This window comes from Equus caballus, chromosome 17 (genome assembly GCF_041296265.1).
Source record: "Equus caballus isolate H_3958 breed thoroughbred chromosome 17, TB-T2T, whole genome shotgun sequence".
NCBI classification, from domain to species: Eukaryota; Metazoa; Chordata; class Mammalia; order Perissodactyla; family Equidae; genus Equus; species Equus caballus.
In genome coordinates, this window is record NC_091700.1 from 42,242,709 (window position 1) to 42,270,055 (window position 27,347).

A 27,347-nucleotide genomic window follows, 5' to 3' on the forward strand; every position below is an offset into this window, starting at 1 on the left:
GGAACCCTCATACGCTGCTGGTGGGAGTGCAAACTGGTGCAGCCACTATGGAAAACAGTATGGAGATTCCTCAAAAAATTAAAAATAGAACTACCATACGATCCAGCCATCCCACTACTGGGTATTTATCCAAAGAGCTTGAAGTCAGCAATCCCAAAAGTCCTATGCACCCCAATGTTTATTGCAGCACTGTTTACAATAGCCAAGACGTGGAAGCAACCTAAGTGTCCAGCAACAGACGAATGGATAAAGAAGATGTGGTACATATATACAATGGAATACTACTCAGCTGCAAAACAGAACAAAATCATTCCATTTGCAGTAACATGGATGGACCTTGAGAGAATTATGTTAAGTGAAATAAGCCAGCGAGAAAGATAATCTGTGTATGACTCCACTCATATGAGGAATTTAAAATTATGGACTAAGAAGAGTTTAGTGGATACCAGGGGAAAGGTGGGGTGGGGGGTGGGCACAAAAGGTGAAGTGGTGCACCTACAACATGACTGACAAACGTTAATGTACAATTGAAATTTCACAAGATTGTAACCTATCAATAACTCAATAAAAAAAAAAAGATCTCAAATAAACAACCTAACTTTACACCTTAAGGAACTAGAAAAAGAAGAACAAACTAAGCCCAGAGTTAGTAGAAGGAAGGAGACAACAAAGATCAGAGCAGAAATAAATGAAATAGAGAATAGAAAGACAATAGCAAAGACCAGTGAAACTAAGAGCTGGTTTTTTGAAAAGACAAACAAAATTGACAGACCTTTAGCTAGACTAACTAAGAAAAAAAAGAGAGGAGACTCACATAAATAAAATCAGAAGTAAAAGAGATGACAATTGATAACACAAAAATACTAAGAATCATGAGAAACTACTATGAACAATTATATGCCAACAAATTGGACAGCCTAGAAGAAATGGATAAATTCCTAGAAACATAAAACCTACCAAGACTGAATCATAAAGAAATAGAGGGGCCGGCCTGGTGGCACAGCAGTTAAGTTCGCACATTCCACTTCTTGGCGGCCCGGGGTTCACCGGTTTGGATCCCGGGTGTGGACATGGCACCACTTGGCAAAAGCCATGCTATGGTAGGCCTCCCACTTATAAAGTAGAGGAAGATGGGCATGGATGTTAGCTCAGGGCCAGTGTTCCTCAACAAAAAGAGGATTGGCAGTAGTCAGCTCAGGGCTAATCTTCCTCAAAAAAAAAAAAAAGAAAGAAATAGAAAATCTGAACAGATCAATTACTAATAAGGAGATTGAATTAGTAATCAAAAACTTCCCAGCAAAGGAAAGTCCAAGAGTGGATGGCATCACTGGTGAATTCACCAAACATTTAAAGGAATTGATACCAGTCCTTCTCACACTCTTTCAAAAATACAAAAGGAGGAACACTTCCACACTTATTTTATGATGTTAGCATTACCTTGATACCAAAGCCAGACAAGGACACTACAATAAAAGAAAATCATAGGCCCATATTCCTGATGAACATATATGCAGAAATCCTCAACAAAATATTAACAAAGCAAAGTCAACAGTACATTAAAAAGATCATACACCGTGATCAAGTGGGACTTATATCTGAGATGCAAGGATGGTTCAATCAGGCAATGTGATACACCACAAAATGTTAACAAAATTAAGGATAAAAATCATATGATCATTTCAGTAGATGCAGAAAAAGCTTATTAATAAAATTCAACATCCTTTTGTGATAAAAACTCTGAACAAATTTGGTATGCAAAGAATGTACCTCAGCATGATAAAGGCTATATATGATATGCCCACAGCTAACGCATACTCAATGGTGAAAAGCTGGAAACTTTTCCTCTAAGACCAAGAACAAGACAAGAATGCCAAGTCTCACCACTTACCCAACATACTACTGGAAGTTCTAGCTACAGCAGTAAGACAAGAAAAAGAGATAAAAGGTATCCAATAGGAAAGGAAGAAATAAAACTGCCCTATTTTCAGGTGATGTAATATTATATAGAGAAAATCCTAAAGACTCCACCAAAAAACTGTTAGAACTAATAAATGAATTCAGTAAAGTCACAGATAGAAAATCAATATACAAAACTTAGTTTTGTTTCTATACACTAACAATGAACAATCAGAGAAATTAAGAAAACAATTCTATTTACAGTAGCATCGAAAAGAACAAAATATTTAGGAATAAATTTAACCAAGGAGGTGAGAGATCTGTACACTGAAAACTATAAAACATTGCTGAAAGAAATTGAAAAAGACACAAATAAATGGAAAGATACTCTGTGTTCACCGATTAGAATTATTATTAATGTTAAAATGTCAGTGCTACCCAAAGTGATCTACAGCTTCATTGCAATCGCTATCAAAATTTCAATGACATTTTTCACAGAAATAGAAAAAACAACCCTAAAATTTGTGTGGAACCACAAAAGACCCTGAATAACCAAATCAATCTTGAGAATGAACAGAGCTGGAGGCATAGCACTTCCTGATTTCCAACTATTTTACAAAGTTATTAGAAAAGTATGGTACTGGCATAAAAACAGATACATAGATCATTGGAACAAAATATAAACCTAGAAATAAACCCATGTATATATGGTCAATTAATTTTCAACAGAGGAGCTAAGAATATAAAATAAGGAAAGGATAGTCTCTTCAATAATTGGTGTTGGGAAGACTGGATATCCACATACAAAAGAATGAAATTGGACCCCTATCTTACACTATGCACAAAAATAAACTCAGAATAGATTAAGACTTAAACATATGACCTGAAACCATAAAATTCTAGAAGAAAACAGAGAGTAAGGTCCTAGACATTGGTCTTGGCAATGATTTTTTTGGATTTGACACCAAAAGCAAAGGCAACAAAAGCAAAAGTAAACAAGTGGGACTACATGAAACAAGGAAGCTGCACGGTAAAGGAAACCATCAACAAAATGAAAAGGCAACCTATGGAATAGAAGAGAATATTTTTGCAAACCACATATCGTGATGAGGGGTTAATATCTAAAATGTGCAAAGAACTCATACAACTCAGTAGCAAATAACCAAATAACACAATTAGAAAATGGGTAAAGGACCTGAATAGACATTTTTCCAAAGAAGACATTCAAATGGCAAACAGATACATGAAAAAGTACTCAACATCCGTAATCATCAGAGAAATGCAAATTAAAACCACAATGAGATATTACCTCACACCTGTTAGAATGGCTATCAAAAAGAAAAGACATAACAAATGCTGGGAAGGATGTGGGGAAACAGGAACCCTTGTATACTATTGGTGGGAATGTAAGCTGGTACAACCACTATAGAAAACAGTATGGAGATTCCTCAAGAAATTAAAAACAGAACTACCATAATTATTCAGCAGTATCATGTCTGGGTATATACCCAAAGGAAATGAAATCATTATCTTGAAGCGATACCTGTACTCCCATGTTCATGTTCATTGCAGCATTATTCACAATAGCCAAGGTATGGAAACAGCCTACGTGTCTGTCAACAGATGAATGGATAAAGTAAATGTGTATATGTATGTGTATATATATATATACACACATACACACACACATACACACAAGCACACACCAATATTATTCAACCTTAGAAGAGAAAGAAATCCTGGGGCCGGCCCCTTGGCTGAGTGGTTGGGTTCGCGCACTCCACTATGGCGGCCCAGGGTTTCGCTGATTCGGATCCTGGGCGTGGACATGGCACAGCTCATCAGGCCACATTGAGGCAGCATCCCACGTACCACAACTAGAAGGACCCACAACTAAAATATAGAACTATGTACTGGGGGGATTTGGGAAGAAAAAACAGGAAAAAAAAGAAGATTGGTGACAGTTGTTAGCTCAGGTGCCAATCTTTAAAAAAAAAAAAAAAAAGTCCCACATTAATAGATAAGAGAGATCAATGGCCTATGTTTGTGATAAAGGATTTATGGATGGCTATACCTCTAAACTCGTAAATTAGTCCAATAAATATCTAATGCCTGGTATATACTGGGCCCTAATATGAGCATTGAAATGGGGCCTGTGTCCTTGAGAGCTGAGAGTACAATGAGGAGGTTAGATGAAACTCATTCATTTTGATAGACTATGTTCAGTGTTGATATCAGTTTAGTATGATGGCTAAGAACCCAGACTCTGGATTGCGTCAACTTGGTTTGGAGTCCTGGCTCTCCCACGTTCTGTCTGGGTAAAATAACCTTGCTAGTTCTTGATTTCCTTACTTATAATATGTACATTATAAGGCTGTTGTGAGGATTGGACAATACACATAAAGCTCTTAGCATAAATGTCTGGCACAGAGTAAGTACTTAATGAATGTTTGCTGCTGTGATGGTGGTAAAAGTGGAGGTAGGGGTACTGATCAATGTAGGCAAAGGATATTGCCATACAGAGAGGGGCACTTACACTAGAGGCAAATACTTCTGAATTGAATCGTAAAGAATGACTAAGAATTAGCTAGAAAAAGGAAGGAAGGGAAAGCATTCAGGACAAATGGAAGAGTATAAACAAAGGTATAGAAGCATGAAAGATTGTGTGTAAGTGTATGTAGTACAGCAATTTGGTATTAATAGAACTTAAAGTAGCAATTGGAAAGTTTGAGGTAGCTGATGAGGCTGGAGAAGTAGGCAAGGGCCAGGTCGTGGAAGGCCTTAGCTTTTTTCTAAGCAAAAGGGAGATGTTGAAGAGCTTAAGAGAGGAGAATGGCATGGTCGGATTTGCATTTCTAGCTAGCTCACTCTGCAGACTGAAGGATGCTTTGAAATGGAAGATATAGCTGGATGACGCTTTTTAATAGTTCAGTTGAGAGATAAAGACCAGAATCAGGACCATAATAATTGAGAATGGAATGTCATTCTTGTCCTTATTTTCTGTTTAATAAACTCCTGTTCAATCTGGAGCTTCAGATGGAGAAGCAGGCTGGCCTCGGGTTGTAGAGTGTGGAAGAGTGGAAGTCTTGTATGTGAGGACTCTAAGAAGCCCTATCCAAGACTGGCTATAGTTTCTCTGGCTCAGGCTACTAGAACTGAGTGGTTGCTTCTGTTCATCTAGGCTAGATATAATTTCTTACGATCAGCTAAGTCAAATATATCCACCTGATAGAAAACTCACATTTTTTTAATGCATCGAGGTGGAAGGGGAATGGATAGAGGGGAAAAGGTTACCAAGAAGTATATCTAAGAAAAAGACATTTGAGTCTAACCTACATTTCCTAAAATCTTTGTTTTCTCATCTATTTTTCCCTCCTTTTTTATGAATGTTTAAAAAAGTTAGTCATGATTTTCTTCTTAAATAAAGCTAAAAGGTAAAAACAATAAAGAATTCATATTCACTACTATTTTATTTTCTTCTGTGCCATTTCATGGACTACTGTGAGAAATAGACCTCTAATTGTTAAATTTGCCACAGTGCAAATCCTGTGGAAAGGAGCTGCATCCATTTTGTACACTCTGTGTTTGAAAGCACAGCTAATTAAAGATAAATAAAGAGTAAATTAATGTTTTTGCATGTTATAAAGGACAGTGCTATTTCTGTTTGTGTGTGTGTGTATAAACAGCTTTTGAGATATAATTCACATGCCATACAATTCACCCATTTAAAGTGTACAGTTTAATGGTTGTTTGTTTTTTTAACAGGGAAAAAAAGATGTGACCCAGATATTTAACAACATCCTGAGAAGACAAATAGGCACTCGGAGTCCTACCGTAGAGTACATTAGTGCTCATCCTCATATCCTCTTTATGCTCCTCAAAGGGTAGGTGCATGGTTTCCTTTAAAGTAGGTTAGAGTTTAGAATAATTGTTAAAAGTATATAGCGTTAGCCTCATTTGAGATCTGATGGGTTCTCTTTTGTAATCACAGTAAAGGTATTTGCCGTGCTTGAGGTCAACCTTCCAATCCATGTCTCCTTGATTACTTCAGCTGCAGCAAAATCCTTTCTTTGCATCATGTTTCTAAATAAAGTTCCTTCCATTTACTGCCTCTCTTTCCTCTGCCTTCCTCTTATTTCTGTCTCTTCCTATTTTATTGCTTGTGTTTCCCAATCTGCCCTGTTCCTAGCTGGCCAGTTACCCTTTTCCTGTTTGCATGAGGCAGAATCCCTTCATTAAACAAACACAAACACACACACACACACAGTTCTTCCAATGGCTAGCGTCTGCCAAGATGATATACTTCCACGTGGGGATAGAGTAAATAATACTGTGTGTATGTAGGACCATAGGACAGCCAAAAAACTCAAGTCTAGCCAGAGAATAGAATCCCTGGTTATTACTTTTTATGGATGCTCATTTATAAATGTTTCTTGGAGATTTTGAGGCCTCTTTAACTCCTGAAGGCCGGAGATCTGGATGTAGTAAGACTTGGGGGGAGAGCAGACTGTCTTCTTCCTCCCCTTCCCTGTCCTTCTACTCTACCGTCTCAAACCTAGCGTGATGTTCTGTACCTAGTCCATCTCATCTGCGTTCAGTTTCCAAACACTCTCATACATTTTTCGACGTTCAATTGTATGAAAGTGATACATACCACGTAGTTTAAAAATCAGATCTATCAACGAACAGCAGCTCTTTGCTTCTTCCTTCTCTATTCCTCAGTCCCGTTACCCAAAGACAACAAGTTTCATCTTTTTTATTTGTTCATCTGATGTTTACCTGTATATTACAAATAATGGGCTTATACTAATCTTTTTTTTTTTTTAAGATTTTATTTTTTTTCCTTTTTCTCCCCAAAGCCCCCCAAGTACATAGTTGTATATTCTTTGTTGTGGGTCCTTCTAGTTGTGGCATGTGGGATGCTGCCTCAGCGTAGTCTGATGAGCAGTGCCATGTCTGCGCCCAGGATTCGAACCAACAAAATACTGGGCCACCTGCAGCGGAGCGCGTGAACTTAACCACTCAGCCACAGGGCCAGCCCCATATATTAATCTTTTGATTTACCAATTTTAAAAACTATCTTTTGACTTTCTCATAGACTAGATGATAATTTAGTTTTTTCACCGCTATCGTTACTCCACATTTCTTCCTCTTATCCTCCCAATATAATTTATCGTAATTTTTTACTTTATAAAAAAATCACAATAAAATTATTAAGGTTATGTAATTGTTATTCACTGTTGACCAAAGTAGTGTACTATGATTATTTTGTTTTTTAGCACAAAATATTGTTTTTACTGGAGAATTGTATCTTTCAATTCTGCAAACGGAAATATACTTGTATCATGAATTTTTTAGGGTAGGCTAAACTTTTAACAAACCTTAAACTTGGTAACAAATAGACCCCAGAAAGGAGTGGGTCCACCACAAGATAAGTTTATTTCTCGTGTAACAGTGCAGAGCAGATATTCTAGGTCAGCTGAGGTTCCTTCAACACGTGGTTCCTAAGATCACTTTGTTGCCACTTCGGCCGACAGGAAGGCAGAATTACATGGGAGAATTTATGAGCCAGGCCTGGAAATGGCTCACGTCACTCCCGCTCATGTTCCGTTTGAGAGCACTTAGTCACTTGGCGCCTTAATTCCTAAGGGAACCTGAGAAATGTAGTCTAGTGCTCAGGAAGAAGAGAGTGGGTTTTGGTGGACAACTAACATTCTCTGTCACATATCGTTTCTTTGAAAATTTCTTCTCTTCCATTTTTTTGTTCTCACTTTCTAGATCTCAGATTAGAGTTAAATCTCTGGGATTGATTTCTTATCTCTTCTATTTTCTATTTCTTTGTCTTTTTGTTTTATTTGTCAGAAGATGTTCTTAATTTTATCTCCTATTCAAGATCAACTCTATTGAATTTTCATTTCAGCTACCCTATTTTTAATTTATAAGAACTCTTTTTTGTTCTCTGTTTAATCCTTTTTCTGGTCTCTTACACTTTTTGGCTCTGTGACCTTTGGCAAGTCACTGCACCTTTCCAAGCCTCCGTTTCCTTATCTGCAAAATAAGAATACAATTTGTAATATTATCTTCACACTAAAATAATATAATTATATGCCTTGACTATGCATAGTCACACAGACCTGTATTTTCAGTCAGGGTTCTGCTACTTAATTGCTATAAGACCTTAGGCAAGTTACTAACTTCCTTAAGTCTTGGTTTCCTCAATGCAATATGGAGATAATAACAATAATTATTTCAGTAGGTTGTTGTGATTCTTCAGTGAAATAATGCTTGCAAAGCACAGACCTAGCACATGATAATCAGTAATTATTACTCTAAGAAATTATTGTCTCTTTCCCTCTTAAGAGCTACAGCTCACATTGAAATATATGTACAATTTTAAACAAATATAATTAAAGTCATATATAAGTGTCAGAATAATGATGTAAAGGAAAGCGCACATTTCCAGCTCAGGTGGATCTACAAGATTTAATGGGCCCACTGGGATATCATCTGCACAGCTCTTCATTGGTGGATAAGGCCAAAATGATCAATTTGGACCCACTTCTGGAGATTCTAAAATGTTAAGCTAAGCATTTGACATAGCCTGTGGGAAATGGGGAGCCACTGAAGAGTTTTAGGAGAGGAAGCATATCAGATTTGTGTTTCAGGAAGTGAAGATAAATCAATAGTCATTTAAAGTTTAGTTTGTAAATAAATGATCCCTTGAGAATGCTGAAATGTATTGTCCTAAAAATATACTGGAGATCATGTCAGCTGATGCAGAAGAGTAGTGGTGTGGGTGATCTAGAACAGTATCTTCCACTGCGGGGTCACTGTGTGAAGGGACGCATGCGGCTCTGTGAGCTTCATTCTTGGAGTGGGGATTGGTAGTCTGGAGGACCTCCTGTAGCTGCTGTCACTGAATAGCAGTTGGTAATGACAACTGCCTTGTGTTTATTTTGTGCAAAGAGCCTTACCAGATATAAGTGGTTCTGCTAAAGACATGGATTTGATATCTTCTTCCCAAGGAAATTATAAACATATGACAATTAGTACTGCTAAGTTTTCAGTTTAATGAAGAGGAAAGGCAATCCAATAAATTACAAAGTATGGCTTCAGGGTAATTTAAAATTAAATTCATTCCTTTTATATATGGGAGAATGTATATACATTTTATACACTTATACATTATATATGCTTTGTGGAAGATATTAACAGCATAATTGGATATTTATTTTTAAAATTAAGTTGGTAAAGAATGACAGCTTACATTGAGAAAAACTTTATTTTCCCTTTCTAGGATAGTGAGACAAGATAAACAACTAATTCTAATTGTTATTCATTAATAATTTAACTGCTGGAACATATTTGCAGATCTGTAGCAAGCCTTTTTCATTTGTGTTGTGCACAGGATTCATTAATGTATGATTGTCCCTGGTTTGCCCCTTCCCCCTCTTTGAGTGGAGCGAGTTGAGAAAAGAGCTGGTGATTGGAAGCCAGGCAGGGGAACTAGACTAAGCTAGAGGTTATGTCCACTTGCACAAACAAGACTTGGAGATGAGGAGGAAGGAACGGCGGAGGGAGGTAACCCATCAGCATCAGGAGAGGGTTTTGGAGGTTTAATGGTGGGAGGCTCCAGAGTAGCTGCAGAGTGAATTAGAGGAGGGAGGGGAGTGTGAGATGTCATGCTGTGGGTTATAAATTGATATTTTTGTGAGATACGTATAAAGACTGGAATCTCTTTTAAGGGATTTTTATTGCTGGATTATGTTTATTTGTATGTGACTCTGTAAAATTTGTGGAGCCTTGGCTTTTTTAAAATTAGGATTACGTATAAAGTTTACTGAGTATGAATTATCAGTATATCTTTATGTATCTTTGTTAAATCTTTAGTTATTTGGAAATGTGTCTACGGCCTGTTTAATGGTGAATGTTGTGATGAATTCGAATGGTTACTATTCTTACACAAATTATTTGATACAACAGGTCATTCAGTTTCTTAAACTATTAAATTGATGTAAGTAGAAATCTTCCTTATATTCGAAATATGAACCTTTCTACTTATTAATCACCTATATTTACCAGTGATACTATTTTAATGGATAATTTGTAATAGATAATTATATGCCCTTTTTTCCTGTATTTAAGAAAACTTAAATAGCTTCATTCATTTTTCTAATACGTAGAGAAAATAATTTTTTATTCTTTAATTAAAAAGCCACTTTCTTAATATACATATTTCTATTCTAAGACTCTATTTTCATGTAATTATAACACACAATAGAAAAATATGAATTGTTTATTTTAAGGGTAACTCCCTCAAATCTGGCTCATTGGGAAAGTTTTATAAAATATCTTCCCATTTCTTCTGAAAAGTTAATATTTAGTTTGTAAGGCTACAAACTAAGTTTGAAGGCTTTTTTACCATTTTAAACTAAGTTTGTAGGCCTTCTTACCATTTTACAGATGAAGAAATTAAACCTTAGAGAGAATAAGGCTGTTGCTCAAAGGTTATGTAGCTAATAAGTGACAGAGCCAAGTTTTCAGTCCAGATCTGTTTATAAATCCCATGTTTTTTTCCATTAATAGATCCTTAATAAGATTTGAGGACTGTTCAGATGTGAAGGGAGAGGGAATTCTAGGAAACCCTGAGGACAGGGTAGACAACAAGAAGCCCTAAGTGGGACAATTGCACCAGAATCCACTTTATGTGTCACTATTTCTAGCTTACGTTGAAATGCTAGAGAGTTAGCCCTTTCTTAAAGGTTAGCATTTTTACTGAATTATCTCTTGTAAAGTTCCTTAAAAACTTAGGACGTAACTTGATTGGTGCATTCACACATCAAACAATGCTGTTATTTAGGAATATGATGGTAATGCGCTGTATTGAACCTAAGTCTAACCATAAAGCGTGTTTAAGATAGAAATAAATTGATACTTATCCATCAAAGAGAATCATCTGGATATGGGATTCAAAACATAGTATAAAGGATTTGGAGCCCACATTTTATGAAAAGATTTTAAGTAAAGACTTTCTCTTAAACGAACTTTTCTCCTGGCCCAGACAAGCAACATTCCAGGGCACTGAGAGAGCTTGGGGATGAGCTCACTAAACAAACTCCTCTCAGTGATCTGTAAAGAATCATGGTCAATGGAGGGTGTTCCAGAAGTCTGATATTAAAATCATAAATTTCTCCGAATAGGAGAATTTTTTTATTACAATTTTTTTAAATTTTTTATTACAAAAATTTTCAACTGGGTACAAAAGTAGAAAGTCTTAATAACCATCAATATTTTACTGTGTGTTTCCTCTATCTCCCTGACACCTCCTCCCCTTTTTTTGGCTGGAGTACTTTATTTCAGGTAGGAGGGCTCGTTTCAACATTTCTTGTGGGGCAGGTCTAGTGGTGATGAACATCCTCAGCTTTTGTTTGTCTGAGGAAGCCTTTATTTCTCCACAGTGACTAACTTAATGGCAGGTTGCCAATAAAGGTTAATCCGCTGAATGTTGAATCACTCTTTTATAGAATGAACCATATCTTCCTTCTGATTTATAGTTTGGATCATATAGTCTAGACTATAATTAACTGTATGGGTGTGGAGAAGGCGCAAAGTCACATATGCATGCTTATTCAAATAATCACAGTATATAAGATCTCTTTCAAATTTAATGAAAGCTGAAATATAAGGGCAATTATCTCACCCACCAGTCAGCTACAGGAAACATTACACTGAAAATGGTTAGAAGAAAGATCTTGTGAGAGAATATCTCAATTTAAGAAAACAGATTATATTATGTAAGGGGGGAAATGACTTTTGTTGTTACTGAGTTGTTACAAAGAAAGTCAGTCAGTACTTGAAAAAGTTTCGTAAAATGCTGTTCAACAAACAATCCCTGATCTCAGGAACCTTATCCATAAGTCGAATAGGATAAATGAGATAAATATTGATTCTTTACCAAACCTAAGGATGTCAATGTTACTGAGATTTGAAACTTGATAGGCTCAATTTATGAAGCACATCTTTATACAGTAGACAACAGACCATCAAAAGTCAATATCCTGAAGGATAGTCAGGTTGAAATGATATATGTGAATTATGGATGAAAGTTAGGAATTTCCCTATATATCCCAATGTACTCCTAACTTTAAGAAGTTGTCATCTCAGAGAATGACATTTCCACTCTTGGGAACAAACTACTAGGATGGAATAAGTATTCTGACCCAGGGGGGTATTTTTTAAAATAATCTCCTGGTTTTCAAGAATAGTCAGTGCATCACAGATGGTTCCAATAAGCTTCACCAAATGAAAGGAAAAAGAGGAGTACTTATACACAAAAGTTGGAGTTGAAACTTCATATAGACAGTCTCAGTTTGGAAATTGAATTAAGAAATGAGAAAACATTGGCTAGAGATCATACAACTTTTTGCATAAGCCAAAGTTTGTGTCTCATTAGGGTCCTCTAGTTTTAAGAATTTTTGTCAGAGTTTGAAATTCATTAAATTCATTGTATGCTTACTTTGTGAAAAACAGTATGCTAGGCGCTCTTTGGAGATTGGGGTGAGGATGGGGGGAGGTAAAAATAAATAAGACATAGACACCATGTGGAGATGAGGGTAGAGAAGGAGAGAAGGTGACAGGATAAGTAAAACATATCCCCAGCAATTAAATGATTTGTAATAAGGTGAAGAAAACAGATTTATAACAGTTTATTGTGATGTGACATAATACAGAAAGAAAAAAGTACTAAAGTGGAATCACAGACAAGCTGTTGTAGGAATATGAAGGAGGGAGAGAATAACTCTGAATGGTGGGTGATTAGGAAAGAATTCAAGGAGTAGGTGGCATTTGAGCAAAACGTGGAAAGATGAGAGAATCTTAGAGGTAGAAACATAAGGAGAGGGTGTTGTAGGTTGAGAGAATGACATACTCCAAGGAATTGGGGAATATGATGGAGATGAATTTGAAAAGTTAAGTTTAGGGCAAGATTATGCAAGTCCATAAATACCTTACTAATAAATCTAGATTTTAGTTGTCTGTCCCTTAGGTCCTTTCTCTAGGCCAACAGTCTTTATTTTATATATGTTTAGGTACTCTATCAGTGAATGACAGTGTTTTTCTCCTTCACATTTCGGAAAGTATCCCCTCTTTATAACATCTTCAATAATACCCCACCTTATAACTCCTCCATGTGTGTCAGTAGACTGATTTTCAAATTCTTCTTCTAAGAGAAATTAACATTTTTTAGATTCTGCAAAGAATCATGCCTATCTGAATATATTAGCATTTAATGTTAATTTGAGTTTTTCAGGGACTATTCAAATGATATTTGTGAATGTTATTCAGCATAAAAACAGGACAAAAATGAATAAATACACCCTGGTTTATTGAGTTCTGTCACGTATCTTTCTTTGCTCTTTCCCTGACGTATTTATAAATTTGATATTAAAAGTAGCCTATTTCATAAGTTGTGGGAAAGAGATTTTATTCTTGAATCTGAATTTCCTGTAAATATTTTTTTATTATTCTTGAATCCTCAAGTTCCCTCACCCCAGATTTACTCCCCACCCTATCCCAGCTACAGCATCAGCAAGTCCTGTTGACTCTCCTCCACACAATATCCATGCCCTGCCCACAGTCCTCTGTCCTACCACTACCACCCCAGTGCGAGCTGCTGTCATCTCTAGCTCAGCCTCTGCTCCTCCTCCTACCTGGCCTCCAGGCTTCCGCTCAAGCTCCTAGCTCCCATTCGTCCCTGCTTTGCGGTGGATTCTCCACAGGTACCCACTTTTCAAAGCATACGATTAGGCTCTGTTATTTCTTCCTTTAACCTCTCCAAAGGCTTCCTACCACACGTAAAATAAAAACCAAGCTCCTTACCTTGGCTCGCAAAGCTGTATATTATCTGGCCCCTGCCCTCCTCTCGGCTCTGGCCTCATTCACACCATTCACTCCTCTTCCCCCTACATTCCAACCACACTGGCCTTAATTCTCCTCTTCTAACTCCCCAAGCTGGTTCTTGCCTTGGAGCCTTTGCATGGTTAGTTCTCTTTGCCTGGAAAACTTTGCCCTTTCCTGAGCACTCAGTCTAAAGTGGAGTAAAGTAAATTAAGTAGTCATACTCTATAATGTACCTATTTTATTGTCTTCAGTTCCATAGCACTTCTCAGTATATGAAGTTATCTTTTCATTGTTCCTCCCCACCAGACACACCCTCACTAAAATATGAATGCTGGGAAGGCAGCGACCTTGTCATGCTTAGTGCTGTGAACCCAGCCTCTGGAGTAGTGCCAGGCACATCGATAGATGTTCTGTGGATATTGAATAAATGGTGTTTGGATCAACTGTGACAAATGGTATCTATGCTTCCATTAACAGCAGTATTGAAATTGTTCTTTTAAAACCATTAATATTATTTTGTTAATAGGATAACAGAGTTCTCTATTTCTCTCTTGCTTATGCTTTAGATATGAAGCCCCACAGATTGCCTTACGCTGTGGAATTATGCTGAGAGAATGTATTCGACATGAACCACTTGCCAAAATTGTCCTCTTTTCTGATCAATTCAGAGATTTCTTTAAGTATGTGGAGTTGTCAACATTTGATATTGCTTCAGACGCCTTTGCTACTTTTAAGGTAATGCTTCTTTTTTTCTGAATCAGCTAAGTCATTTACTTTCAGCATTTAAAGTCATTTGGCCTCTGAAGAGCCAACTTAACTTTAAAAAGCAGAAAATTCTGTTCTTTAGGTCTGAGCAAGGCCAACTGTATATGATATAGATCATAAAGAGGATTCAGTAAATGAATGCAATCTGTTAGGCCAACCTGTCACATGTGGAAAAAAACAGCTCAAAATACTTGTCACAAACTCATATGAAATGAATGCCAGTATTTAAGTGAAAATGAACATGTAGTCCTGTGTGTATGGCATGTTTTCATTTATGGTAAAAACAAAGAGTATAAGCTGCTGCTCAAGGTGCATTTGCACTAAATACCTGTGGAAGGCTATCTGGGAAGCAGTGACAGTAGTTACCTCCAGGGAAAGGAACTGGGCAGTGAAGGGAGATAGAGAATTACATCTTTGACCATGAAAGATATTACATGATTTTATCAGTGTAATTTTAAATTCCCACAAGGTAAAATCTATGCTAATAATTATATTGTTATTATATTGTTATTTTTTCATAGTTATGTGTATATTTGTAAACTTATTACCTATTTTGTTATTATATAGGAAATAAATTCAATAATTAAAAAAATTTTTTTAAATATTAGTTGTGGTAAAATACACATAAAATTTACCATCTTGACCATTTTTTAGTGTAAAGTTCAGTAGTGTTAAACTATATTCATATTGTTATGCAATCAATCTTCAGAACTTTTTCATCTTGTAAAACTGAAACTCATATCTTTACACTCATTAACCAACTCTCCATTTCCCCCTTCCTCCAGCTCCTAGCAACCACCATGCTACTTTCTGTTTCTGTGAGTTTGACCATTAAAAAGAAGTTTAGAGAGGGGCCGGCCTGGTGGCGCAGCAGTTAAGGGCAAGTTCCTCTTTGGTGGCCCGGGGTTCGCCAGTTCAGATCCCGGGTGTGGACATGGCACCGCTTGTCAAGCCATGCTGTGGCAGGCGTCCCACATATAACATAGAGGAGGATGGGCACGGATGTGAGCTCAGGGCCAGTCTTCCTCAGCAAAAAGAGGGAGATTGGCAGCAGATGTTAGCTCAGGGCTAATCTTCCTCAAAAAAAATAAGTTTAGAGAGCATATTAGAAATAGCATAACTAACTTATATCTAAAATACTAGAATTTATATATCCAGTGAGTGATGACACCCTTCAGAGTTTCTATGTCAGAAAACCATTTATTTATTCTTATGATCCTGCCATTATTTAATTTTTGAAATTGGTATCAATGTCTGTGGCATGTTCATTTTTCAATAACGGCAAGTCTCTATCCTTTGAGGGCAGATAAAAGTTTTGGAAACAGCAAAAAGCTATTTGACATCCAGGTTAGTGGATAAAGTGGGTGATCAAGTTAGCTAGAACTGTTTTTATTTTTTATAATAATAATAAAAATGAATTTTAAAATGACTAAAATAGTCTGATTTTCTTCAATGTCTACCAGATCGGCTCCGAAGGTGATTTTAGAAGAGGAATTCCAAAAATATTTTGAGCTGATGATATAATAGCATCATTGAAAAAAATAGGTTTTCAAGTAGATTATAAAATAGGCAAGACATTTAAGTGTATATATTCAAATTTGTTTCTTTAAAAGCGTTTCAGCAATATACTTGTTCCATTACATAATTCCAAATTTACTTCCTTCCTTCAGAATATAAATATATATTTTTACTTAATTATAACCTATGTATGACTTTTTGTTTTTTGTATATCTTAAATACATATTTCAACAATATTGACATAGTTCGTATACTAATATTAATATGTACTTTAATCTTAGTACTTTTTGTACACGGTTTGAAAGTTGCCTGTGACCTGGATGTTAAGTAGTTCTTTTTATTAGCTCTCTAGCAGTGGAGAAAGGTGAAAGCAGTGGTTTGCTGTGCTGAAAACTACGTATTATCTATAGACTGGGAATTTACTTAGCCTGTTCTGAGAAGGTTCCTTAAGTCTATTAAAAGTTGTATTAGTGGGGCTGTGGCCAAGTGGTTAAGTTCGCAGGCTGTGCCTCAGTGGCCCCGGGTTCTTTGTTTCGGATCCCAGCATAGACATGCGCACTGCTTATCAAGCCATGCCGAGGCAGCGTCCTACGTACAAAGTAGAGGAAGATGGGCACGGATGTTAGGTCAGGGCCAGTCTTCCTCAGCAAAAAGAGGAGAATTGGCATCAGATGTTAGCTCAAGGCTAATCTTCCTCAAAAAAAATAAAAGGTGTTTTAGCTCACATGGTGGCAGGAAGTGTGTGTCAGGGAGCAGAAAGGGCAGAGACTGGAGTGGATTGGGAGGAAGGGGGGCCTCAGGAGAAGAAGAAAACCTGGCCAAGGAAAAGAGATACCCCAGGGTCCAAGTGGAGGCGACGCCTGCAGGCGGGGCAGTGAGAGGGGCTTGCTGCGCCCAAGCAAACGGTACACTGGTGAGTGGACTCCGCCCTGAAGGCAGCCTGGTTAAGGGTCGGCAAGGCTGGGTGGCTGCCTGAGACACAGCCTATAAAGGGAACCAGGGAACCTCCAGAAATAAAATGAAATGGGCAAAATTGTATTGACGAGAACTCCTGTCTGGGAGAATCTTATTTGAGGATGACAGGTAACTGTGGCACCTATGTCTTAACAAATGGTCTATGCAGGTCTGGGAGCAGGGCTGAGCTGCCCGAGGCAGTAGAGGAAAGGAGCTACAGTGCCATCGCTCCCTAAGAGCCTCAGCCAGGCCTCAAATACATACAGAACCCATCTAGAATCTTGGGTGGAAGGGGGGATGGTCGCCAGGCTGCTCAGGTTTTCCGTCTCCATTCAGTCCTGCCTGCCCCCTAGATTCTCCCTGAGGAAACCGGGAGGAGAGGAGGAGCCCATGCCTGGAAGTCTGGCATAGACTGAAAAGGGCAAGGGAGAGAGAGACGGGAAGAAGGGGGAAGAGGGGAGTATGAAGAAGACAGAGACGCAGAGTAAGGAAGAAGAAAACTGGCAAGGACAGCAAAGAGTGAAGGGAAGGAAGGAAAAGAGAGAGGCAAGAGCTGGGGACAGACTCTAAGGCGAGTTGACTGGTGGGTTGAGGGAGGGGGAGGGAGGGCAGCAAGCATGGACTTGTGCTCAGAGTGCTGTGAAAGCGACCCAGGAGCCTCTTCCATGTCACAGGCGACAAGTCTCACCTGGCAAACCCAAATTATACAGTGGCTACAGATGAACCCCACAAAAGAGCTTATCTAGCGCACATCAGAGAGGCCTTAGGGCGTCAAACGTAAGGAGTGAGATATGAGACAAAGGATGATTCCGTTGCTTTCCAGCAAAATGCCTGTGTCCAAAGAACTAAGGTGTTTTCTACTAATAGATGCTGTAGTCTCATTTTTCCCCCTTTTCTATCACATGACTCTTTGCTGTCATGGAAACAAGTTAATCCCTTTCTTGAAAGAACATAAGTAAGCATTCACAAATAATTATAAACGTAGAACAAACTCTAATGGAGGGAAAAAGCAGATACAAATGAATATGTATTTTTGAAAATATCCTCAAAGATTTTTCAACATTTAATAAACTATACTTGATAATAATATCTTGCTATCATATATTCAGCTCAATTTAATTTTCAGTACAATATTGAATCACAAAAATAAATTATGTTCTGATTGTACTTCAGTGTATCTTCCATTGAACTTAGGTCTTGAAAATCTAAATAAGCATAAAAAGTTTTCTAGTATGCTAACAATATTGGAAATGCCAATCTTCTATATTTTTCCAAAATACTAGGTTGATATAATGTAACAACGACCATAAGTCACTATTTTTTTAAGTAGCTGTTTCAAGGGGTTTTGTTTGTCAGTTGATTGGTTTGCTTTGCTTTGCTTTTAGTTTGGTTTTATTTTGGTTTTGGATTTTGTTTTTAACCTCTTAGACTTATATTTTGAGCTCCAAGATGACTGTTGTCCAGTTTAATCATTAATGTTTTAACATTATTAGTTTATGTTTTTATCATGGTATTGTCTACAAATTGTCCTTTCCCAGAAAGATTCCATACCACTACGATCTCTTTCATCTCTCCCTCCGAGAATCAACATGGTAGAAGTGGTTGCTTCTATACTTAGACTGCAAAACTTAGTTCTGTCAAAACAGAATTGTTAGGAGGTAGGATGAAAGAGTACACTATTTCAAATAATTCTTTAAATTTTAAATTCTTTAAAATTTGAACTTTATTTTTCTTTGTAGTTCTCTGCTTTTTCTTTTTTGGGTAGGATCCTAGCTAGTTGTTTTTTTTTCCACTCAGTTAGATGATCTATAATGATGCAGCAGTTATATTTGTGTATGTATTATGTGTATATATGCATGTTTGTATGTGTGTATATATATGTGTGTGTGTGTATATATATAGTATAGTCCCTCTAGTTTTGTGCATACATTTATTATGGACATCAATTTGAGTGTATATCTGTGAAGCTATAATATATACATACTCAAGTGTTGGAGTGTGTGTGTGTGAGAGAGAGAGCAAATCATTTGTTGGCTGTATGCGTCGTATACGTGAGCTGGAGGAACGCTACCCTACCATATTTTATTTTTCTATTGTTGGATTTTTAAGTTATTTCAAGTTTTTTTCCCTTGGAATTTGAATGAGCTGCTGCTAACAGAACTCCCTCCTAATTCCTGTTTCTTTGGTGTAACACTAAGTATAGTGAATGGAAAACCTTTTGAGGCAGCACTCTTCTGCAAAATGCTTTCTGTTGCCACCGTCACTGTGTGTGCAGGCCCTGCAGCTGTGGGAGAGCGTAGGCTTCACACTCGGGGCTGACACTGGTTATAACAGGTGGGGAACTCCCACGGGAGCAGCAATCCAGTCTCTGCTACAGGCCTTGGAGAGAACCGCTTTCTAACCTGGGTCAACTCAGGTTAACCACTCAGATCACTGACACTGCTCAGGAGATTAGGGAAAGGGATGTCTGAAAACTAGGCATCCCAAATATCCACTTAGAAAAAGACTAGGGACCCCAAAGGATGCTGTGGAACTACCTTACTCTCTCAGGGTCCCCTGATAGAGGAACTAGTTTGAATTTTGACTTTGGACAGGCTGAGAATGAATTCCTATAGAAGGTTTCCCCATTTTAAAATTCCAGTTCCAGAACAGTACTGAATGTCTTGCTGGAAAAAAAGTACCATATTTCCACTGATAGGCCCAAAGTTGTGACAATAAGTAATATGAAATGAAATTAATAGCTAGTGTCCTTATTTTTGAACTTGAAAATTACAGTGCAAAATGCTTTAAATATTTTACTTTTTATTAAAAATAGAAATAGGTGGGTTTTATTGTTACTGCTACCTTCTTTTTCTCTTGTTGTGTATCTTCTGTATGCTTTTAGGAAGTTTTAATTAAATATGTATTAAAGTATAAGAATTTATTTTGGTAAACCTTAAAATTCTTGTTTTTAATTAAATTCTGATGGTACCTAGACAGGGATTTTAGCCTCTAACCATATAAAAGGGATTAGGTGAGGCTTGTTTTCTTTCAACATTAGGGTGAATTAAGGATATAATTTAGGTGTGAGTTGAAGACAGTCAAATGTTCCTTTATGCTTTTGTTCAGTTTTCTGAGAGTTATGTCTGTAATAAGATCTGGCTACTTGTCTTCAGCTTTGAAAGGCTGCATTGTGCTACTTAGTAACTGCACAGCATCTCACAGCCCATTAGCCTGGGAGCCGGATGATCCTGAGATGGCACTGTTAAATGTCATTCTTGTGCTTCCCAGCGTTCTAGCCACTTCTGTTTTAAAAGTGGTTAAGAAAAAAAGTAAAGGTTAAACTCCTTGAAAATCTGTTAAGTTAACTTGTGAGATATGGTTTTAGGCCATTCAGAATTCTTTTTTTAAAGTATGATTAGTTCTTAATGACCTTTTTAAAAGATCATCGTAAACTGTATTTGAATATTTTTTATATCATAATCACAATGCAGAATTATGGCTTGAAGAAATATACTGTAAAGTCGTCTCAGGTGCCATTTGTTTCACTAGTTAAATTATTTCTATCATAAATCTAACAATAATATGAATTTAAAATACTCGATTATTTTTAACTTGAAACAAATGTGTTTCACATCTTAAACTAAAGAATGGAAATAATTTTGTGGTGTACACCAAAATATTCTTCTGAAACTTTATATAACAGTTTCAAATTAATGGACTGAAAGAGTTGTAAATTTATTGGCTATAATAATTTTGTTTCACTTGGCTGTTCTTTTTCTAGGATTTACTAACCAGACATAAAGTGTTGGTAGCAGACTTCTTAGAACAAAATTATGACACTGTAAGTAGAAGTCATTTTTAAGACTTTACCTGATTCTCTCTTCCTCTTACTCTGTCCCTCCCTCTTAGATCTATGAGTGCTTACTCCTATTTATGATCCACAATAGAAACCAACCCTACACCCAATTTGTCTATCACCTGGAAGCCAGGTCATTGGGAAACTTCATGGAAAATGGAGGATGGCAGGAGGGCAGGGCTTTCGCATTTTTTCACATCTCTTCCAGTTGTGCTCCAGAGCTCCAAGAAATGACTCACACTTGCTTACTTTGATCTTGACCTAGGAGCATCCACGTTGCCCTTAGGAGGCAGTAGGTAACGCCAAATAGAAGAACACTCCACCCTTACAAAAATAATTTTACTTGGTCAGTAATTAGTTTTAGTTACAAGGCAAAATACCAAAGTATTTCTGTCTTTCACTGTCCTTTTCTCATACTGAATCCAACTCATCCTTTTGAGATTTGGCTGAAATGTCACTCTTCTAGGAAGCTTTCCCTAATCCTACCCCTCCCCAAACACACACAAGCACATACACACACTCTCTCTCTCTCTCTCATTTTTCACACTGTATTATTATGTTATTATGGGGTTTCTCTATCTTCCTGGCTGGCTCCCTGAGAGGCAGGAACCCTACCTATTGAACCCAGGGGTTCAGTGTACAATACAGACTTCAGAATCCACTTGCTTGGCTTCAAGACTCAGCTCTGCCTCTTACTAATTGTGTGATCCTGGGCAAGTTACTGCGCTGGCTGCAAAATGAAGATATTAATAATACCTACCTCATAGGGTTACTGTGGGAATTTAGCAAGATTGAAAGTTTTTAGGATGGTACCATGGTAAGCGCTCAGTATTAATTTTTATGATTATTACTGTATCCATAATACCTCACTCACCACCATACATTTGGTGGTGTTCAGTGAACGTTGAATGAACAGATCCATCCAAAAGCAACTGTGCTTCGTAAGCAATAGCAGAGCATGATTAAGTAGAACATAACACAAACCTAGAAGCAAGTTCTGTTCCAGCATTGGTTCTGATGCTCTAGACCGGTGCTGTCCAGTTAAAATATGATGCAAGCCATTATGGAATTTAAAATTTTCTAGTTAGCCACACAAAAAGATTAAAATAAACATGAAATTAATTTTAATAACATAGTTATTTAATTCTGTATATCAAAATATTATTTTCATGTACTATCAATATAAAAAATGATTGAGCTATTTTACATTTTTTTTTATATGAGTCTTCGAAATCTGGTATATATTTTACACTTACAGCACCTCTCAATTCAGACTAACCATATTTCAATGCTCATTAGTCACAGTGCCCTGTATTGGGCAGCGTAGCACACCTCTAGACTGTGACTCTGAGGGGGAGACTCTCTTACCATCTTCATCACCCTCATCATCATCATTATCCTACGGGTGGTAGCAGCAACAGCAGAAGTTATTTTTTACTGACATTTTATGGATTTTATATGTTTGTTAATCTTATTCATCTTTGTATCCTCATTACCCAGCACAGTGCCTGACACATAACAGCAGCAATGTAACCTGCCACTTTAATCTGTAGTCAGCAATGTAACCTCTCTCTGTCTCTCTCTCTATACACACACACACACACACACACACGCAACGATTAGTGGATTTTTTTGTGTCATCCATTAAAAGCAAAAGAAAATTACATGTGTATATAGTATTTATGATAGTAATGAGTAAATTAAAGTATCTTTATTGGTTGAAAACTTTTGGTATTGAATTAAGTGATATGTGCTTACACAGAGAAATGTATTTTTGATGATGACTTTATGCCTTCCCAACAGTATTCAAGCAGACAGTTGGCACATAATAGACATATGATCAGTGACGGCCTACAAATACTAATAATAGCCCGCAACAAGTCTCTGAACCATTTCTACCCTAGACACAACTTGCAATATACCTGGACTCTGGGAAGACGTGGAATACCCTACCTGTCAGTGTCCTTTATCTTCACACATCCAAATCACAGAAATTTAACTATGTCTGTCTTATTCTTAAATTGTTTGCTGGTCTTCCTTTAAGAATTAACAATATAATCATGAAATCAAAAGTGATTTTCATATCCTAACATTATCAAGAAAATATCTGTGGGATCAATTGGAGTACTTTGATCTAAGTAAAACCTGAAGAGAGGATAATTTTTATTGCCAGAGACATACAAAATCTTCAAAACTAAAAGAAAATGGGATATTTTTTAATTTAGGAAACGAACTGCTATTATAGTTTGTTCAGTAACTATGTATGTTAGATGGAATGTTAAAAAAATACTCATTAGGTGTTACATTTCTAATAAATGAAAATAAAAGAAGGTTTAGATAGCTTATGACAAAATCTGTAGTATCAACCACTAATCTTTACTATAGAATGAGAGGTAAATATGTTGTGCAGTAATGCTTTGCATTTAGGGGTCAATACACAACAATTTGAGAGACCATGGACCCATTCTCTTTGACCCCTTATTTACCTAATTTTTTCTATCTTTGTATCTATAGTCACTTCTTATGTAATGTAATGGTTTCACAGACACAGAGTCTGCAGCACTGACTGAACACTACATCTGAGAACTCACACTCCCTCTAAGATTTCATACTTCCTGAGTTTCATATTTCTTTAGCAGAAAACCATGAAACTGGAGCATAAGATATGACTCTAAAATAATCAAATTGGTAGCTTGGGGGGTCAGTCATACCTTATACATGTATTTGCATTTTACAGTTGCATTTAAAACTTATCACAGGGGCTGGCCTGGTTGCCCACGCTCTGCTTCAGTGGCCTGGGGTTCACTGGTTCGGATCCTGGTGCAGACCTATGCACCACTTAAGCTGTGCTGTGGAAGACATCTCACATATAAAGGAGAGGAAGATGGGCACAGAGGTTAGCTCGGGGCCAGTCTTCCTCAGCAAAAAGAAGAGGATTGGCAGCAGATGTTAGCTCAGGGCTAATCTTCCTCTAAATAAATAAATAAAACATTGCAAAGTTTGTCTGATAAATTTAATAACCCATAAAATCTTCCTTGTGTTTCATGACAATTAGGATAAATAGTAAGTCCGTTAGATAAAAGAGTATAATTACCGTGACTTTAATGTGAGCTACATGTTTCGGTTTTTATTTTTCACTTTTTAATTCTCTATTGGTAATTATCACCAGTGTGCACAGCATGCCTTCACCACACACGTGCACACACATGCACGCACACACCTTGCACTCAGCCCTCTGAGGACCAGGACTGTTTTCCACTCTCCCCAGCCCCTGAACTCTTGCCTTCAGTTCTCTGCTGAGCTTGCTCCTCCCGTCTTAGTGATCTCTGAGGGTGGCATATGTGGTGGGAGGTTGAAGCGGAGCTTCCCCAGCTGCTGGCACTCTGTGTTAAACTGAAGGGCTAAGGTAGTGACTGACGACTACCTTGGGAAACAGCAGTGTCCCCCAGCTTCTGGGGAGAGTGGAAGTGCACGAGAGAGGCCAGTTGGTATCAGCATGGCTGTCATGCGGCATCATGCCCATTCCTCTACCTGTTCATGCTATGACTTTGATTCTTTATGGGTTACCAAGTGAAGCTCTAAGTGTATTTAATCTTTTTCCAAATTATTCATGGACTAATAGCTACCAGCAAGGCTACATAAACAGATTTCTTTAAAATGGCATAAAATGAGTTAACTTGCTCATTTAATAGACGAATTAATGGATGTTTGATTCAAAATGACTTATTCGGAGGACTCGGTTACTCCATTTTTCTACTCTATTTTTAATTTGCAGAACTAAAATAAAACAGATATGTCTCTTGTGTCACTTGACCTTCCTATGCTCCAGTGTCTTTGTGTATAAATGAGGATAGTAAAATGGAGAAACCTCCCTCTGCTCAGCAGTGATCAGCTAGGGTTGAGCACGTCGAGGGACAAAGCACAGCAGCTGGGCTGCACTGGGCTGGCCGGGAGGGTGAGGGGTTTGCTTCTGAGGCAAAAGAGCAAGCAAACCCAATGCAGAGAAATCACTGCTGGTTTTACACTCTAATATTTATTTTCTTTTCGTTAGATTTTTGAAGACTATGAGAAATTGCTTCTGTCTGAGAATTATGTGACTAAGAGACAATCTTTAAAGGTAATAAATTTCTTTAAGTTAGAGTCTTCAAAGTTGATATCTTGTTAGTAAATGATTGGTCTATTAGTGAGCAAGTAAATGCAGAAAAATTAAGTATCCTTTTTTTTGGAACTTGAGAACTATGTTTTATGTTATGACTATACTTTCTGGCAAAACAATGTAAGTATGATGCCTCAAATACTTTTTGAAAGTAACAACATAAATAAGTACACGATTTGGGGGCGGGGGCAGGGTGAGTAGGGATGTGTGTAACCAAATGACATTTGCGACTTGAGGTTATATCTCTCATGCAACCCTGGTGGAAATGCCGCTCTCCCTCATCAAACAGGGAGCCCTGCAGAGTAGGGCCACATCCGTCTGTGAGTGGCTTTCTCTCCCTCCATGAAAACAGCCATTTGATCAAGAGGAGGTGGGACAGCTCGTGGGGGAGTGGGACATCAGCTAGAGCCGCATCTCCACCTTTCAGATGCCACTCAAATATTCAAGAGTGTTGTTGGAGATAATAATTGGCTGTTTTTTGTCAAGCAAGTTGTATGATGTTTTAACTTACTACATACCACTCGTATTATTTTTACACGTTGGGATGATGACATTCATAGAACAATGCATTTGTTTCTAAATATTGAACACAGTTTTAAGCTAAAGCAATAAGTTAAATCTATTTTGTACCATGTTTTTGTCAATTTACTTTACCTGTGATTTTGTGATGGCCATGACCTGCTTTCTTCTGTATCTGTGCCCTCACTGCTACAGCTTTACCCATTGATGGAAAGGTCAATGTACTATTTCCATCCAGTCATTCAGCACTTTTTGTTGAGTTTCCCCTTGTGTAGAAACCCTTACAAGGTGATCCATGTAGAAAACAATACCATTGGTAGGCTGCTCTCCATGCTGGAGTCTGGAGTGATGAGACCGAGCTCCAGACAAAGGTAGTACGTCAGTACCGTGCTCTGCGTGTCCAGAAAGCTTATTAAAAGCAGTTGAAGATAAAGATACATCCTGTTGCCAGACCCATGTACCTAAAGAATAGAATTCCTTATTTGCAAAGAGCTCCACAAGGACAGCCAAAACCGGGGAGCTTGTCCATGTTACAAGAGATGGTCACCCTGGGAGGGAAGTGGAAATTGGAACAGTAAACGGAGGTGACAGTGCTCTGAAGGGCCAACATATAGGAAATCGCACATAAATTTTCCAAATCCTTTCTCTTTTCAGTGGGAATCTGTCAGATACTGGACCAAAGTAGAGAGGTTGGTATGAATTAAGGTGACTGAACCAAATTGGGATGAAAAAAGCTGAGGGTCATGGACTTTAGTATTTATCCTTGTACCATTTTCAGCAGTGACAAGAAGTTGTTACCGAAATTCTTTTGTGATCAGCTGTCTCTAGGGCCTTAGGCACAGTTATCCAAACATCTCACTTCTGGGCCCTCGTCCGGCTTTTTCTGCCTTGTTATCCTATCATCCCCTCCTACCCATGTGTGCCCATTGCCCTCGTTCTCTTCTCAGGATGTCTTCAGTTCTACCTTGTCCTGACCCCTTGTTAATATTTGTAAAGTGATTAGAGCAGAGCCTAGCACATGGTAAGACCTAGATATGTTTGCTAAACAGAATAAAAATAAATTTTATCAGTAAATATTCCTCATCATTATTGCTAGAGTTCAATCTCTGGAAGGTATTGATCTATTCTAAATAAATAATTGAGACTAGGATATGAATTAGACTTTTTCCCACCAGGATGCATTTGAATTTAAAAATAGAAACCTGTTAATTCAGTGGATGTAGGATTAGTTCAATATGATACAAATTTTGGTGGCTAGCAAGGGGGAATTAGAGGGAATCATTTTTCACGGCCATCTGCTGCCACCTGGTCTCCGCCTTCCAGCCTCCCTTCCCCTTTTCATGTGGTTCTCCAGCTAGAGACCTAGACAGTAGTTCCAGTGACACGGGCAAAGAGCGACCAAATTTGTCTCTGGTATTGAAAGTCTCCTTTAAACTCTCCCTTTTCAAACTGATTGTTTCCTACTAGTTTACTGCTGCCCCAGCCCACTCGTGAGGCCTCTTTCCTGTTCTTTATTAATCCACCCAGACATACTACATTGGCTGCTATTCCTGCCTAAAATTCTTTACAGTCGAGTTGTCTCACAAATATTTGATTTACAATATGGTAAAAGCGAGCACTGGTTGGTCAGTGAAGAAAAACTAGTGAAAAGGCAGATAAAGCATATCTAAGAATGTGGAGATCATTAAAATGGTTACTAAGAGTTGGCTTTTTTAAAATTCTAGATTATAGGCAGAGATGTTGCTAAAATGGTCTTGTATCACTCTATTCAAGGACAGAGCTCATTAAATATTGTTTGCTCTT

At 37.6% G+C, this 27,347-nt stretch overlaps 1 protein-coding gene across 1 annotated transcript in view; it reads left to right on the top strand.

Moving 5' to 3' along the window:
* The window catches only part of CAB39L (calcium binding protein 39 like), a 99,482-nt gene that overhangs the window by 43,305 nt on the left and 28,830 nt on the right, over positions 1-27,347 (top strand). The window contains 4 exon segments of the mRNA NM_001309165.2: positions 5,662-5,780; positions 14,361-14,529; positions 20,795-20,854; positions 24,921-24,986. Of these exon segments, the coding sequence (NP_001296094.1) occupies positions 5,662-5,780; positions 14,361-14,529; positions 20,795-20,854; positions 24,921-24,986 (414 nt within the window).